The 14,780-nt window shown below is 34.9% G+C and overlaps 2 protein-coding genes across 3 annotated transcripts; both read left to right on the top strand.

Moving 5' to 3' along the window:
* The first annotated feature begins 1,021 nt into the window (after positions 1 to 1,021).
* LOC132621639 (uncharacterized) lies at positions 1,022 to 5,685 on the top strand. Of its 2 annotated transcripts, none has more exons than XM_060335975.1 (9): positions 1,022 to 1,414; positions 2,127 to 2,204; positions 2,298 to 2,717; positions 3,457 to 3,592; positions 3,744 to 3,906; positions 4,073 to 4,201; positions 4,380 to 4,574; positions 5,223 to 5,345; positions 5,425 to 5,685. In XM_060335975.1, the coding sequence occupies exons 1-9, from the start codon at positions 1,294 to 1,296 to the stop codon at positions 5,515 to 5,517; spliced, it is 1,458 nt and encodes a 485-aa protein (XP_060191958.1). In that variant the 5' UTR covers positions 1,022 to 1,293; the 3' UTR covers positions 5,518 to 5,685. The 2 variants fall into 2 exon arrangements, with proteins under 2 accessions (XP_060191958.1, XP_060191957.1); XM_060335974.1 differs by having other exon boundaries at positions 1,024 to 1,471.
* Positions 5,686 to 8,374: 2,689 nt separating this feature from the next.
* Positions 8,375 to 13,680, top strand: LOC132623274 (DNA-directed RNA polymerase V subunit 5A). The gene is made up of 4 exons (XM_060338009.1): positions 8,375 to 8,744; positions 11,454 to 11,630; positions 12,276 to 12,389; positions 13,292 to 13,680. Exons 1-4 carry the CDS (start codon positions 8,478 to 8,480, stop codon positions 13,415 to 13,417), a joined length of 684 nt encoding a protein of 227 aa, XP_060193992.1. The 5' UTR covers positions 8,375 to 8,477; the 3' UTR covers positions 13,418 to 13,680.
* Positions 13,681 to 14,780: the final 1,100 nt, after the last annotated feature.

Raw genomic sequence — 14,780 nt, 5'->3', positions numbered from 1 at the left:
AACAAGACGTAGAGTAATAAAATTAGTTTAAAGAGTAAACAAAGTTAGGGAATACGATCAATTTTTTTTTCCTTAATTGCAGTACTCCCTCCGTCCCTTATTACTTTGCTACCTTTCTTTTTCCACGCTTATTAAGAAATCATAAATAAAAATGTATTTTACTATCTTATTCCTATTTCTCTCCAATAAATACATTTTAATTAACATTGTCTATTTTCAAAGACATTTAATACCAAGGATAAGATGAGAATTATTTAATTTTATCTTGATTTTGTAAATAAATAAATAATTTAAAATATATATTTTTAATAATGTAATCAAGTAATATAAAGGAAGGAAATAACATTTTCTTAAAAGACGTGCAGAATAAGGGAATGACAAGTAAAACGGAAAGGAGGGAGCAAAAATCTAGCTTATTTAAAACGAGTCTTCTTTGGATTTCCAACATATATGGTGATATTCTTCTTCATCAATTTAAACATGGTAATTTTCTTAACACAAAGTGGATCGATCGTTCATTAACTGACACGAAGCAAACTAGTAAAGCACAGATTCGTCCTACACATAAAAGAAAAGCATTTTTTCAGAATCTACAAAGTAAAAAAACAAAACAGTAGAAAAGGTGAAAAGGAAGTCATTTTTAAGCGCGTATGGGAAAGGAGAGGGTAAATTGTGATTATTATTAGTAGGTAGATAAGCATTAATAAGTAGGCGGGACCTCACAGGAAAGTTCATACCAATACACTACTACGAGCCCGTTTGGATTGACTTATAAGTTAGCTTATAAGTTATTTTCAGTTTTTTTGAGTGTTTGACTGGTCAGCTTAAAGTCATTTTATGCTTAAAATAAGCTCAAAAAAATAATTAGACCCATTTGACTTAGTTTATCTAAAGCAACTTATAAGCTGAAAACAGCTTATAAGTCAAAAAAAATAAGTTGGACTACCCCAACTTATTTTTTTCAGCTTATAAGCTGCAAACAGCTTTAAGCTGTAAGCCAATCCAAACGGGCTCTACATCAAGCATCAAGCATTTTGTCGTTGATACTCCCACTCAATAATTAATTGTTTTTTTTTGGTATAAAGTTCGTTCTTAACTTCCCTTCCACTCCCTTTCTGTACAGATTACTACACTTTAATAAATTGACATATGATTCCATAAGAACCAGTAATAAACGTGGAAATTGATAACTAGGATTTTTTAGCATCAGCACACTTTGATCATCAAGAATCTGCCTGCCAGCATATATATATATACGTTCTTGGTGGAGGAAGAGAGTAGATTAATTGGAAAATGGGAGCGTGTGGATCGAAACCTAAAGGGTGTGTGAGAATTAGTGGCCGGAAATTTGTTAAACGGAAAGTGAGCAGAAGGAGAAGTGTGTCAAAGAACCATTCGGCTTCACAAAATCTCAGTAAGATCGAACCTTCTTCTTCAGCAGATCGTTCTTTTTCTAATCCTGCATTTCAAGGTACTGTACAAATCATGATTTTAGCTTCTGTTTCAATGTTCTGCTTAAGTATTTTTTTTTTTTTAATTTAGCTGGAAAATGGGTAAGATTAAAGATGGGTTTGTTCATTAGATTCATTTTGAGTACCTAGGTAAATTTCAGTGGCTCTTTGTATCTAGACAATAGATATCTCGTTGGTAGTTTTTGAAGACTTTTGAGTTTTGAGTATTGAAATATCTTGCTGTGACTATTTTTTAGTTATTTTTCGTTTGGTTGAGTTTCCAATCTCGTTTGATTTTTGTATGTGATGTATTACATCAGTTAGAAATCATGATTTTAGCTCGTGTTTCAGTTGATCCTCTTAAGCATCTTTTTAATCTAGCTGGAAAATGGGTAAAATTAAAGATAACATTTGACATTTTGAGCACCTAGGTAAATTTCAGTTGCTCTTTGTATCTAGACGATGAATTTCTTGTTGAGTAGCTTTTAAAGACTTGGAGTATTGAAATATCTTGCCGAGTATTTGTATTTTGTTGAGTTTCCAATCTCCTTTTTTTGTATCTAATAGTCAACACCCTTATGGACATGTTTTTATGTATGAAGTAAAGATCTTAGTTCCTACATTTGGAGGCTTATACTCGGAATTTGTTTTCGTCATATTCTGTGCCCTAAACAGGAAATGCAGAGTCTTGGTTCGACCCGGAGATGGTGATTGAATCTGATTGTGAGGATGATTTTCATAGCGTTCAAGATGGTAACTCATGTGCCTCATTAGGAATTCGTAGTCATTGCTTTGTTTGGGCAGGATCTCTAATCAATGTTATATATAATTTCAAAAAATGTGCAGTCTTTTCGCAAAGTGGATCTTTTTCAAACGGGGTTTCTCCAAGGTTTTCTGATTTAGTGTATCACAACGGCAATGCTACTTCTGACCTCCCAGAAAGTCAAGAACGAAATGTTGTCAAAGAGGGTGCTGCAAAAAGAAACTCTTCAGCAGAACTTAAGTCCAACAATCCACAAAATGAGATGGATGACCTAAATGATAAAACGCCCCGAAGTGTGGATCAAGGTGGTGCTAGGGTTGAAACAGGAATTTTCCACAATTGTGGAAGGCAAAATCCGCGTCTGCCTTGTCTTGCTCGTGTTGCCTCTTCGGATGAAAAGAAAAAGTCTCTAAACCCGAGCTCACCACGCTTCCGGAAAAAGTCATCCCTAACCCAGATGTTATCATTTAAATGGAGAGAAACAAATTCAAGTTCTGCATTATGTAAGCGCTTTTCCCTTTTATATACTGTTAATGGCACCCAAAGTCTTGTCTACTTTTCTTGCACAAACCACTTTCAAAATCTTAAAAACATTTTGAGATCAAAATGCTGGACCGAGATGAGCTTAAATGGAACAACATTGTCAGGACTCAGGATCCATACAGCCGAGGCCAACTTGTTAGGGATTGTGGTGTAGTAGTAGTAGTAGTTGTTGTTGTTGTTGTAATCAATCTCGAACTTATGCAATGGTATATTAAGAGAGTAGACCTTCATATTAGGTAATATGCATTAAGTAAACCAAAAAAGTGAGAAATAGGAAGTATATAGTAATAGTAGTATGCTGTTACTTCATCTTGAGTTGATTGACAGATTAGCAATCCACACATACAGCTGTAACCTGTCTAAGCGTACATTAAAGGGATAATTACGCTTTTGGACTGCTCAAAAGGATAATAGCGAGCAAATGCATAGGTTTTGTATATTAAGTATAAATATACATATCATATACATATTGTATACACAACATATACATAATCTATGTATAGGTTTTGTATATTTTGGCTAGCGCCTGTAATTAATTTCGGCCAATGGGCCAAAAATGGAAGCATCCCATTAAATCATAGACGACAATTGAAGGTGTTGATTGTATCAACATGGTTCTACAAGCTATAACTGAATTCACATTGGCCATTATAATGTAATTGTTTTACGTTACTGACTTGACTGCTTTTCAATCTCCAGTATCGCCAAAGACTGTTCTGCAAAGACCAATAGCTGGTTCTCAAATTCCTTGCAGCCCGTTGGGGAGGAAAATGGCCAACTGCTGGTCATGCATTGAGCCAAATACTTTCAAAGTCCGTGGTAAAAACTTTTTCAGGTAAGAAAATATTGCAGATGAGGGACTCCATCTGTGACACGAGATTATAAAAGACATCTCTCCAACTCTGCACATTTCTTTCTCGAGTGTATTCCAAGTTTATTTTGCTCAGTTGGATATTAAGTTGAATCCCTCTAAATTCTTTGACCAGGGATAAGAAGAAAGAGCTTGCTCCAAACTGTGCTGCATTTTATCCTTTTGGCGCTGATGTATTCTTATCACCACGGAAAATTGATCATATTGCACGTTTTGTGGAACTTCCATCCATCGATTCATCCAGTGAAGTTCCTCCCATTCTTGTTGTGAATCTTCAGGTATTGGGATACTATTCCTTTTTCTCTTTTCCACTTTGTTATATCAAGCATTCTTATAACCTGCCCCAGTGAAGATGCTGGCAGTAATTATTTTTTGTGGATAATTTCATGCTGCTAATGAATGACTGCATTTCCTGAAAAATGATTGAGTGTTCTAACATTTCAGATACCGTTGTACCCTACTGCAATCTTCCAAAATGAATATGATGGAGAAGGGATGAGTTTTGTTCTCTACTTCAAACTTTCAGAAAATTACTCAAAAGAAATGCCAGTCCAGTTTCAAGAAAATCTCCAGGTATGATGGTGAATTTTCTTTATGTGACTACATTTTGTGACTTCTCATTATGTAGCACTTAGTAAGAATACCTATTTCTGTAACCAGATATATTTGATTTTACTGTGTAGATACATAATTTTCTCTTTTTCAATAAATTGCTGATTTGTTATTCTTTTTCTTGCTATATGTGGGGCAGAGATTAATACATAATGAAATAGAGAAGATTAAAGGTTTTGCCAGGGATACAAATGCACCCTTCAGGGAAAGATTGAAATTCTTGGGTCGACTTGTAAACACAGAGGATCTTCCAGTAAGTGCGGCTGAGAAGAAACTCTTGAATGCATACAACGAAAAGCCTGTGCTCTCACGTCCTCAGCATGAATTTTATTTGGTACGTTAATCTAGAAACTCTGTACAGCTAGCATCATTGTAGGTGGTCTCTTACGACTTGGTTATATCTAGCCTCTGAAAAAGTGAACTTTGAAATTTGAATCCACCTTCATGAGACCAAAGACGGAGCCAGAATTTGAAGCTTAAGGGTTCTGATTTCTAATCTCTATAAGTTACTGGGTTCTAAATTAATAATATACAAATATTTGATGGATTTTTAAGACAAATACAGAGTTGAACCAAAGTTACTAGCTTTGGCCAAACCTGTAGCCAGCACTCTCCCTGCGCCCCTGCATGAGACTCATATTTCTATCTAACTGTACCTTTTTTTAAAATATGATATGTTCTGCTGCATAAAAACGAGATCACCTTCTAACTTTCTTGGAACCAAACTTCAAACAAAAATTTCTAGCACCTCTCCTTCAAATAAAAATCTGTCCTTGCATGTTCGTGGAACTTGGACAAAAGAGTATTTAAACAAATCTTGGCAATCACATTGTCTTCATGCATATAGAATGTCAGCTTATACTTTTTATGAGGATACTCACTGGTTTTGGTGTGTGCAAACATTCATGTATTTTGCATGTAAAATCAAACATATTCATTAGTGTTCATACTGATTTTTTTTTCCCAATGTTGGCTGTTGCAGGGAGAAAACTATTTTGAGATAGATTTGGACATTCACAGATTCAATTATCTCGCAAGAAAAGGAGTGGAATCATTTAAAGATAGATTGAAAAACTGTGTCCTTGACTTTGGTCTGACAATTCAGGTAGCTATTAACAATTCTAAGGAGAATTTGATTACCTCTTGAAGACTTGTATCTGATAGTACTTGTAAATGTGGTGCAGGGAAACAAGGCAGAAGATTTGCCGGAAAATATGTTATGTTGTATTAGAATGAATGAGATTGACTACGCCAAGTATCACAGACTTGGCTTGTAAACCATGGCAGAAACATCTGCAACATATGCTCAATGTTACAAGGAATTGTCTCTTTCCTTCTTTTAAATTTCCATCTGAAATGTATAGTCGTAGGCCATTTTTTGGGTCCTGTAATGTATGCTAACACAAAGATTGAGAGAAGTGAATGAACGAGAGTTTTTCTTCCAACTTTTGTTGTTACGGATCCCATATTGTAGCATTTTTTCCAGGTTATGGGAAAAGCTCACAATGACAATGGAGACATATTCTCAACTTTTCATGAAGATTTCGTTTATATTTCATAGCAGATGTGATTGAGAAACTTGAATGTATCTAAAGAAGACACTGAAAGAAAGATCAATGTGCATAGGATTCATTGAAATAAAATGGATATCGACAAATAATTGTCATTGTGTAATCGTGATTCATGCTTGAGAAGAACATCTGAAATTCAACATAACACTATAACAATTGGAACATGAAAATATAAAACAAGAAAAGAGAAAGAACAAGGACTCCCACAAAGCCTTTAGGATGCAGGAGTTCTAGCGCATCGTCCAAAAATGGCAATGAAAGAGCACCTTGGTGGCTTACTTTCTGATCTAGAAGTTGATGTAGAAGCATAAGGATTCTCATTTGTCTCCATTCGAACAGATGGGGTGGCAACACTTGATATCTGACAACTTCCAATTCCGTGAGCCGTGGTTGCTGCAGGTCCGCTTCCGCCAGGTCTATTATCCCAAATGTGGCCGGATGATCCTTGTCTCCGGAATGAGTATGACGATCTCTCTAACGTAGTCATGGATTTACCAATAATTGTTTGGATGTTGGATAAAATAATTCTCTCTACTTTTGTGGGATTATGTTTTACAATTGTTCATTGGTTCTTTTTAATTAATTTAACGGTTCTGTGGGCTATCCTATCTTTCACATTTTTTCCCCTCTTTATCTCTGCGCTAGGCACTTGGCATTCTTGCATAGCTTATTATCTTTACATATGAAATAATTTAGCAGATCTTGCACAATTACAATGTACAATTAAGAGTGTGCCAGATAGGCAGCTTTTTATCCTAAGTTGAGCCCATTTTTGTGTATTTACAATTAATAGTAATAGGTAACTTAGCTTCCGTTTGGCCATAAGTTTTTTTAAAAAATATTTTAAACATTATTTGGTCATAAAAAGTGACAATTTTTGGGCAGTTTTTGAAGATAAATTTTTCATGTTTTAAAACGTGGTTTACTAGTTTCTCAACTTTTGAGTTTTCTACTTACAAAATTTCAACTTCTTTCATGTAAAATGCATGTCGAAACACTAATTTAACTTTCAAAATCATTTTTCATCTTATCTTCAAAAACTCTTTTTTTTGCAAGTTTCAACCAACTCTATGTCCAAACGCTAGCTTGTTAGAATGTGTTCGGTATGAAGCAAAATTTTTTCCATGAAAATAAATGGGTTTCTTTGGCAGACTCTTTCTTTGAATTTGTTCTCAATATTGATGCAATTTGTTCATTTCCTTTGCAGTTGCAATTGCAAAGGAAATCCTATCATTTGTAATGTGGGTTAGGTTTAAAATGGGTCTTGATTAAACCGGTCATCAGGTTTGGATTTAAAAATGAGTGGATTTAATTTTTAAATTTAATAACATATGTGGTCAGTTATAATAAGTCACGTTACTTTTTTAAAATTATAAAAAGGCATTAGGTTTAGGATGTTAGTTTGAGGAGTTAATTTCTCAAAAGATCACTCAACTTAAGTAAATTACCTAGTCAAGTCATTTATCTTTTATTTGTTCCTCATATGGTCATGTAACTTTATACATTAACCTTACAAAGTAAGAAGGTTTAAAAGTCACTTTAAAAATAAAAGAAAAATGGCCAAAGTAGTCCTTCAAGTTTGAATTTCGATTAAAATAGTCCTTATTTTTTAACATAAAACACTAACAACATTTTTAATTATAGAAAATAGTACAATTTTTAGTTCAACTCTAACAGTGGTATTAAAATTAACTACGCACACACAAAATTGTGACTTATAACTTTAGAAATAAAACAAAAACTTTTTTATTTTATCACTGCTAAAATAAAAGAATATGAAATTGCACTCTATTTGCTTGAAAACTTAGGAGTTCAACAATAAAATAGCATTTTCTATTTATTCATTTTATGAGTAAGTCTTTATTTCGATAAAATAGTTTAAATTAGTTGTTAGTTTCTTCTAAAAATTATTGTCCGGAAAATTCATAATTAATAAGGAAGACGATGAATTCCTTTAAACAAAAAACACTAGGTCCTAACAGGAAAAAAAATCATATGTAAAGATTAAACATAAAGGGTTTTCGTAAAGGAAAAAATATATATGCATATTGAAGGACATCATCTTAATAATATAAATCATTCGAACATCTCATAAAATGAGGAAATTCTATATCGGCATTGTGTACTAATTTTTTTTTTGTTTTAAATTTTCAATTTTTTTTTTGTCAATCTTTTGATATTATTTGGGTTAAAATTATTCCCCCTCCAACCTTGCTAAAAAAATAAGACATCTCTCCCAATTTCGAACGCATCCTCCCTTTATCTCATTTAAAATTTTTAGCACCTATTAACCCTCTATGTTAACACTCTTCATTTCTTTTTACCTTTAAATATTATGATTTATTCTCTTTTTTTAATCAATTATTATGGACTTACCTATCAGACGAACACAATCTAATTCACGAAGTAAGAAAGTGAAAAATAACCGGAGGACTATTATTATTCAGGGTTAAAAAATAAGTGATGTTTTAAATCAAAGTTCAAACTTAAGGGACTACTTTGACCCCTTTTTTTATTTTTAAAATGACTTTTGGTCCTTATTAGTTTGTTTTTGGTGGTACGGCATTTTCCATATTTTTGGCCCTGTCCATTTTAACAATTTTCAGCTGAGGCGTTGTGCTAAAGTAGAAAGAAAAAACCTTTGTGTGTCCTCAAGAAGAGCAGAAATGGATCTTAATGGGTTAGCTATGGATGTTGATGGGGAAAATTTAGGCACTTGTTTAACCAGCTTTGTTGATGATGGTACTGTTGAGAGTCACAGATACTTCCTTGCAAGAAAAACTATGCTTGAAATGCTTAAAGATCGTGGTTTTGCCATACCCAATTCAGAAATTGACACAACCCTTGAAGAATTTAGAGAGAAGTTTGGTCAAAGACCTGACATTGAGCGCCTCAGAATCTCCACCATGCACAGGACTGACCTTACCAATAAGGTTACTTCTTACACCCTTAATTTGTTTTTCTGGTTTTGAGTTAGACACCGAGTTTAAGAAAGTAAAGAAGACTTTTGAATCCTGTTGTGTTATGGTGTGTTTGGTACGACTTTTCACGGAAAATAAGTGATTTTCGTACTCATTTTTTTCTTGCAATGGTACCCAAGTCGGAAAATATCATTTTAAAAGCATTTGCATATATTCAAACTAAAAATTATGAAGTTTTTAAACTTCCGGTGGTGGGGTAAGGGTGGGAATAGGTGGGGGTGGCGTAAGGTAGGTAGGGTTGAGGGGTGAGGGTGGGGATGCGGTGGTGTGTTTTGAATGCTTTTCCTCAAATTTTAGGGAAAACATTAACTCCTATTTTGAGGAAAACATATTCCACAGAAAATATTTTCCAAGATATTTAGTGCAACCAAACAAGGGAAAATAGGAAAACATTTTCCATCATATCAAACACACCCTTAAAATTAAAGATATGTAGAATGTACCAAAGGCCCTTTAATCTTGTGTCTTAAACATTTCATGCGGAAAGTTGGAATTAAAGAGTTGCCAAAAAAGGAAAGAGTCGTTCTTTTTTAAACGGGCTAAAAAGGAAATAAGACACACAAATTGAAACAGAGGGAGTAGTTGTTACCCCTCTTTCCTTTCTTAGCTTCTTGTAGTGATAATTTGTGTGAAGTTTCAATCTTTTGCCTCATTGAAGAAATTATATCTCGTGTTAAGGAACTTTTGAGTTCTTTTCTTTTGGTAGTGAGCGAAAATTGCGGAATGATTAAGCTTGTTATGTTTGGTTTATAACTTGAGAGCAAGTTCCTCCTATCTGCCTGAGTCTTGGTGGGCAAAGTAACTTGACCCCTGTGTTGGTGGGAGGTAGCAGGTAATCGGTGTAACAGTTGAGGTTCAGAAACCCTGCCTAAGTCTTGGTGGGCAAAATTACTCGTTGTCTGTGCTAACAGGAGATAACAGGTAGTTGGTGTAGTAATTGAGGTTCAGAAAAGCCTGTCTAAGCATTGGTGGGCAAAATTACTTGGGACTTGTGTTGGTTGCAGGTACCTCGTACAATAGAGGTTCAAAAAGGCCTGCCTAAGCTTCGGTGGGCAAAATTACTCGGTATCTGTGCTGGTGGGAGCTACCAGGTATCCGGTATAATATTTGAGGTTCGGAAAAGCTGGCCCGGGATGTCACAGTATAAAAAAGATAATAATAATAATAATGTTACAATTATAAAAAAAGAAGATAATAATAATACTAATAAAAACTTGAAAGCAAGCTGCTTTGTGATTGGGTGATTTTCTTGGGTAAGTATCCTTTTTGTTCTTGGTTGTGTGGATGATAATAGATGATATTGGGAGAAACTGATTTTAAACTGTACTTCCCCTTCCATTTGTATGACATTGTTACTATTTGGAGAGAGCTTTTGAGTCACGTAACTTTTTCTGTAGTTTCTAAATGTAGGTCAATTTGTTTCCAATTGAGGAATCCGTGTCCGAATCCACAGAGCATTAGAAGCAATACTTCCGTGATAAATAGAAGCAGTCCTAAAATAGAGCTTGATTGGCAGTTTTTACGACTAGTATTTTCATTTAGAAACTTATGGACCAACTCTAGAGAGCATAATATTTGAAAATTTAAGATTCTATGGTTAAGGTGATTGCACTACAAGATGGTTAAGCCAATTCTTTTGGTGGGTTAGGAACTTTGATGTAGTGAAAACTGAGATGTAGAATGATGCTTTACTTTTTTGCTTTCTAGCATGGAAAAGAATTTCTAAAATGTATGGTATTGAGAACCCTCAGGGGTTGGCTTGGTGGCAATTGACTTGAGCCTTGGGGTGCTCCCTTTCGAGGTCTCAAGTTCGAAACCCACTGGGTGCAAACAATTTCTGAGGGCCATCGGACTGGGTAAAACCTGAATTAACCGTGGTGCACTTGCGGGAAACTCCTTGCCGAGGGCCTGTGCACCCCCGGGATTAGTCGGGGCTTTAAGAGACCCGGACACCCGGTGCTTAATCAAAAAAAAAAATGTATGGTATTGAGTTTTTTTTTTTTTTTTTTTTTGATGACATTGGTACCCGCAGCCGCTACCTTTCGGGTGCGCACAGGGTAAATCCCGCTCCTGTGTAATAGCTCGCAAACCACACAGGAGAGATAACCCGCTCTAGGCAAGCCCCGTGCGACGAGCTCGACTCAGAAGGCAAATCCCTTGCTATCGTAGCCAGGGGGTTTCGAACCTAAGACCTCCATTATGAAAGCCTCATGCTCAACCAGCTGAGCCACCCTTGCTGGTATATGGTATTGAACTTTTTGCACTCTCTTTTGAGAGGTTGTTTCAGCAGCTCATCTCTGAGCTCCATATCCAAATTTCTCCTCTTGGGTTCATATATCTTCAAATTCCTTGTTAATTAGTGCCGGAATTGCATCAATTCTGTTATGTCTAATGGATTTTATATGACGAGTATGCGTTCTATGTATCCATAAGTCTTCTTATGGAAATTTGGAGGCTCGGCTGAGTTCAATAAAACATATGGAAACTCAAATCATCAACATTTAAGAAGCCAAGAAACTTCTTATTGGTAGCAAATGGTATCCTTAGCTATATAGATGCCTCAGTATTTTGGAAGATTGTCTTTGATGAAGGGACTATCAACTTTACATGCATGTCCTTCATAGATTTATTAACATCCTTGCATATTTGAACTGGTTGCAGGTTTTGGTCATCTTCTGTGGGCCAACTGCCGTGAAAGTGAATGTCATCCGCAGCATTTTAACTCAAATTATGAACAAGGAGTCTTTGACTCGACTGATATTAGTCATTCAAAATCAAATGACTAATCCAGCTATGAAAGCTGTGGAGCTCTTCTCATTCAAAGTTGAAATTTTCCAGGTAAAGGTTTTTTATCTTTTTGGTGCGAACAGTTCTATTGCAGGGAATAAATGGGGTACTTATTAGATTATGAATTAAGCTGTGTTCTGCATTTGCTTTAGATATGCTTGGAAGTGAGGTTAGATCTCAGAATTAATAAAGATTTGATTATCATTGGCATTCACCTAAGAATCTACAAAGAAAATCCTGATAGGTGTATGTTCAAAATGGCTTTCCCCATTTGAAGTCTCTTTTAGTTGCTTGGATCATTTAAAAATATTCTCCTTAAGGAAGGAAAGATAAGATTTTAAGCTGGTTTTCTGTGAACTTCCACATGTTTATACTGTTACCTGTCAAATAAGGAACAAAAATGAAAATTTCTTCCCTGTCTGGCTTAAAAGGAGCTACATTTACTTGGTTATTTTCTCCCCCTTAATATTTTTTTCTGCTGAGACAAGTTCCAAGCTCCATTATTTCCGTTTGATGAAGGTTCCGTTGTATTTGGTCAAAATTTATTTTCCTTCTTTAGCTCTTACTAATATTAGGAAGGGACTAAAAACGCTTCACTTATAGTAAGGAATATAAATGAATTTTATGCAAGAAATAAACATTATGTCTCAGCAATATGCTAAGTGTCTGGCTCCTCCTATGTGCAAACTCTTTCAGATCACAGACTTGCTTGTCAACATCACAAAACATGTTTTAAAGCCAAGGCATGAGTTGTTGACCGATGCCGAGAAAGAGAAGCTGTTGAAGAAATACAACTTGGAAGAGAAGCAGGTTTGCCTTTGAATTTGCAGAAATGTTCCTGTATATCAGTATAACTGTGCATCTCCTTAGTGCATCTGTTTAACCTAAGCTTTCTATTAAAGCTTGAATCCTAGCTTCCTCAGTTGAGTTTAGCTAGATAAAAAGTTTTCTATCATCTCTTTTTCTGATAACTTCACTTGAAAAAAGGACTTGCTGTTAAATTCCCGAAAGGCAAAGATCATTTTCTCATACATTTTACAGTCCAGAATCTGGTAAAATCAATATCTCCTTGATATGGCCAGAATAGTTTGTGCCATCTAGGCTCTACAGTTAGTAAAAGTCGGTCATTTTTTTATCCCCACGGGGGATGGTTGTGATGCTGAGTTGTTCTCACAGTTAAGCAGGATCCTAGATACTGTGACATTTTGAGCCAAGACCTAGAGTTCTTTTGCATTAACAGGAGCCTTCTAATACTTATCTTTCTTGATGAGTGCCTTCTAATTGTTAGTAGAACAGTATTAGTGACTTCTCTGCATTTTTAAAAATAAATGTATGTTCGTCATTATCCCTTTATTGCAAGGGTGAAATGATCCAAATGCTGTTCTAAAGCTTTTAGTTTATGTATTTATAGACTGCTGCCTTTTCATTCTCGATCTTTTATAGACTCTTACCTTTTTCTATGAACGGGAGGTGGTACTTTCCCTGTCTCTCAATTGAAACCACACTAGCTATCAGAAGTTAATAGGTGAAGGAACGGGTTATTGCCTTTTCATCTTATGCAGAACAATGGTATTCATGCTGTGCACTCTCTCTAATGATCTCAGCAGAAAGTCGTATTTCATATGGCTAGCACTTTTTCCTTCTAAAATTATCAATATAGTTTCATTTATCTTAATGTTTCTGAGTATTGTTCTTGTATTGATGTTTTCCAGCTACCACGGATGTCTCAGAAGGATGCAATTGCTCGGTATTATGGACTGGAGAAGGGGCAGGTGGTGAAGGTCACGTACAGCAGTGAAATCATCGAGACACATGTTACCTATCGCTGTGTCTGGTGATGCAACAATGTAAATCTGCTGTCGTATGTTTTAACTTTCTCCAACTCCCTCTTCCATCCCCTTTTGGTTCCCTTCTCGACCTTCGCTCAAATTAAGAGCATGTCGTAGTATGTTAGTACACTATGTAGTAGTATGCCCAGATTGTCTTAACTTCATACTTTTGTGCTAGTAGGGGTGATGGTGGCTACTCTAATCTGCAAAATTGACCGTGTTGCAATGTAAATTGTAATAGGAGTTTAAAGCAGCTCTTCTTAACTTTTGCATTTGGGTATCTTTACTAACTTACATTGGCGAAGAGTTTAACTTCGATATACTCCCAGTGTAAAAGAATTTTTACACAGATCACTGAAAAGGCAATTACGGATAACATGAAGAAGATTTTGTCTTTAACTTAGGACAGGGTATAAAAGTTATTCATGCCTTAACTATATCGTGAATATTTATTGACAGCAAGGTCATCATGTTTTATGGTTTATCACTCTTTCGTTAACAAGAAAAGATTCGTATTATTATTATTATTATTATTATTTAATCATCTGGTTTGATTAGTCATATTAATTTGATATGTTTCATTTGCACCATCCAATCCGTCGTCCAATCTGACATTTGATAATCTTATCATTATAAATATAACGATCTAAATTCTTCAGGCATAAGATCTCTTTTCTATGTAAAAGAGAACAACGAAGTTACTCATCAAAATGACTACTGCTTAGTTAGCTGTTTGCACGAGATATACCATATCTTCTATAAAGAACGACATGTTCATAATATAAGAGTCAAAACGTTTAGTTTTTTAGTCTGAACTTGAAGAACCATTCGTTAACTTTATCAAGCAAAAGTTCAAAACTAAAATTAAATGAAAATAACTACTATTCATTACTATAAGTCAATAGTGTTTTATAGTTAAAGGTTTTTGAAAAGTATTTATAATATAGTAGCGAAAAAAAAGCTTTAACTCTCAAATATAATGATAATGTATAAAATAAGATGTTAAAGAGTATGCATTTTGAGCAGAAATTCGGCTTCAAAAATTGTTCTTTACATAATTTTAAATTAGAAAGAGGTGCAATTTTCAAGTCTCATCTTGCCTCCATAGATCAGCAAATTCACATATTTGACATCTTATCGAGGATTTTTTTCAGCAAGAAGTTCGTGATTTGAATCATACTGGCCAACTATCCAGCTGGGCACAAATCTACTCTTCGAATTACAAGCCATTAGATTAAGAATTTTGACCCTTTCTATAATTCTAACAAGCGAGATGAATCAGATTATAGAGACCCGTCAATGTACAATTCCATATTAAGGGACTTCATTCATCAATACCGTTCTCTTCCCTTCAATTGAGTTTGCTTGACTT

The sequence above is a fragment of the Lycium barbarum genome, chromosome 12 (genome assembly GCF_019175385.1).
Source record: "Lycium barbarum isolate Lr01 chromosome 12, ASM1917538v2, whole genome shotgun sequence".
Lineage (NCBI taxonomy): Eukaryota > Viridiplantae > Streptophyta > Magnoliopsida > Solanales > Solanaceae > Lycium > Lycium barbarum.
Note: the sequence above shows the minus strand (reverse complement) of the source record. Positions and strands in the feature narration are given on the sequence as shown.

Bases quoted from the DNA above. Each gene is read 5' to 3' on its own strand.
- LOC132623274 (XM_060338009.1), top strand. From the start codon at position 8,478: ATGGATCTTAATGGGTTAGCTATGGATGTTGATGGGGAAAATTTAGGC. The intron at 8,745-11,453 runs GTTACTTCTTAC...AACTGGTTGCAG, and splicing joins GGACTGACCTTACCAATAAG to GTTTTGGTCATCTTCTGTGG. The intron at 11,631-12,275 runs GTAAAGGTTTTT...AAACTCTTTCAG, and splicing joins TCAAAGTTGAAATTTTCCAG to ATCACAGACTTGCTTGTCAA.
- LOC132621639 (XM_060335974.1), top strand. From the start codon at position 1,294: ATGGGAGCGTGTGGATCGAAACCTAAAGGGTGTGTGAGAATTAGTGGC. The intron at 2,718-3,456 runs GTAAGCGCTTTT...TTCAATCTCCAG, and splicing joins AAATTCAAGTTCTGCATTAT to TATCGCCAAAGACTGTTCTG. The intron at 4,575-5,222 runs GTACGTTAATCT...TGGCTGTTGCAG, and splicing joins CTCAGCATGAATTTTATTTG to GGAGAAAACTATTTTGAGAT.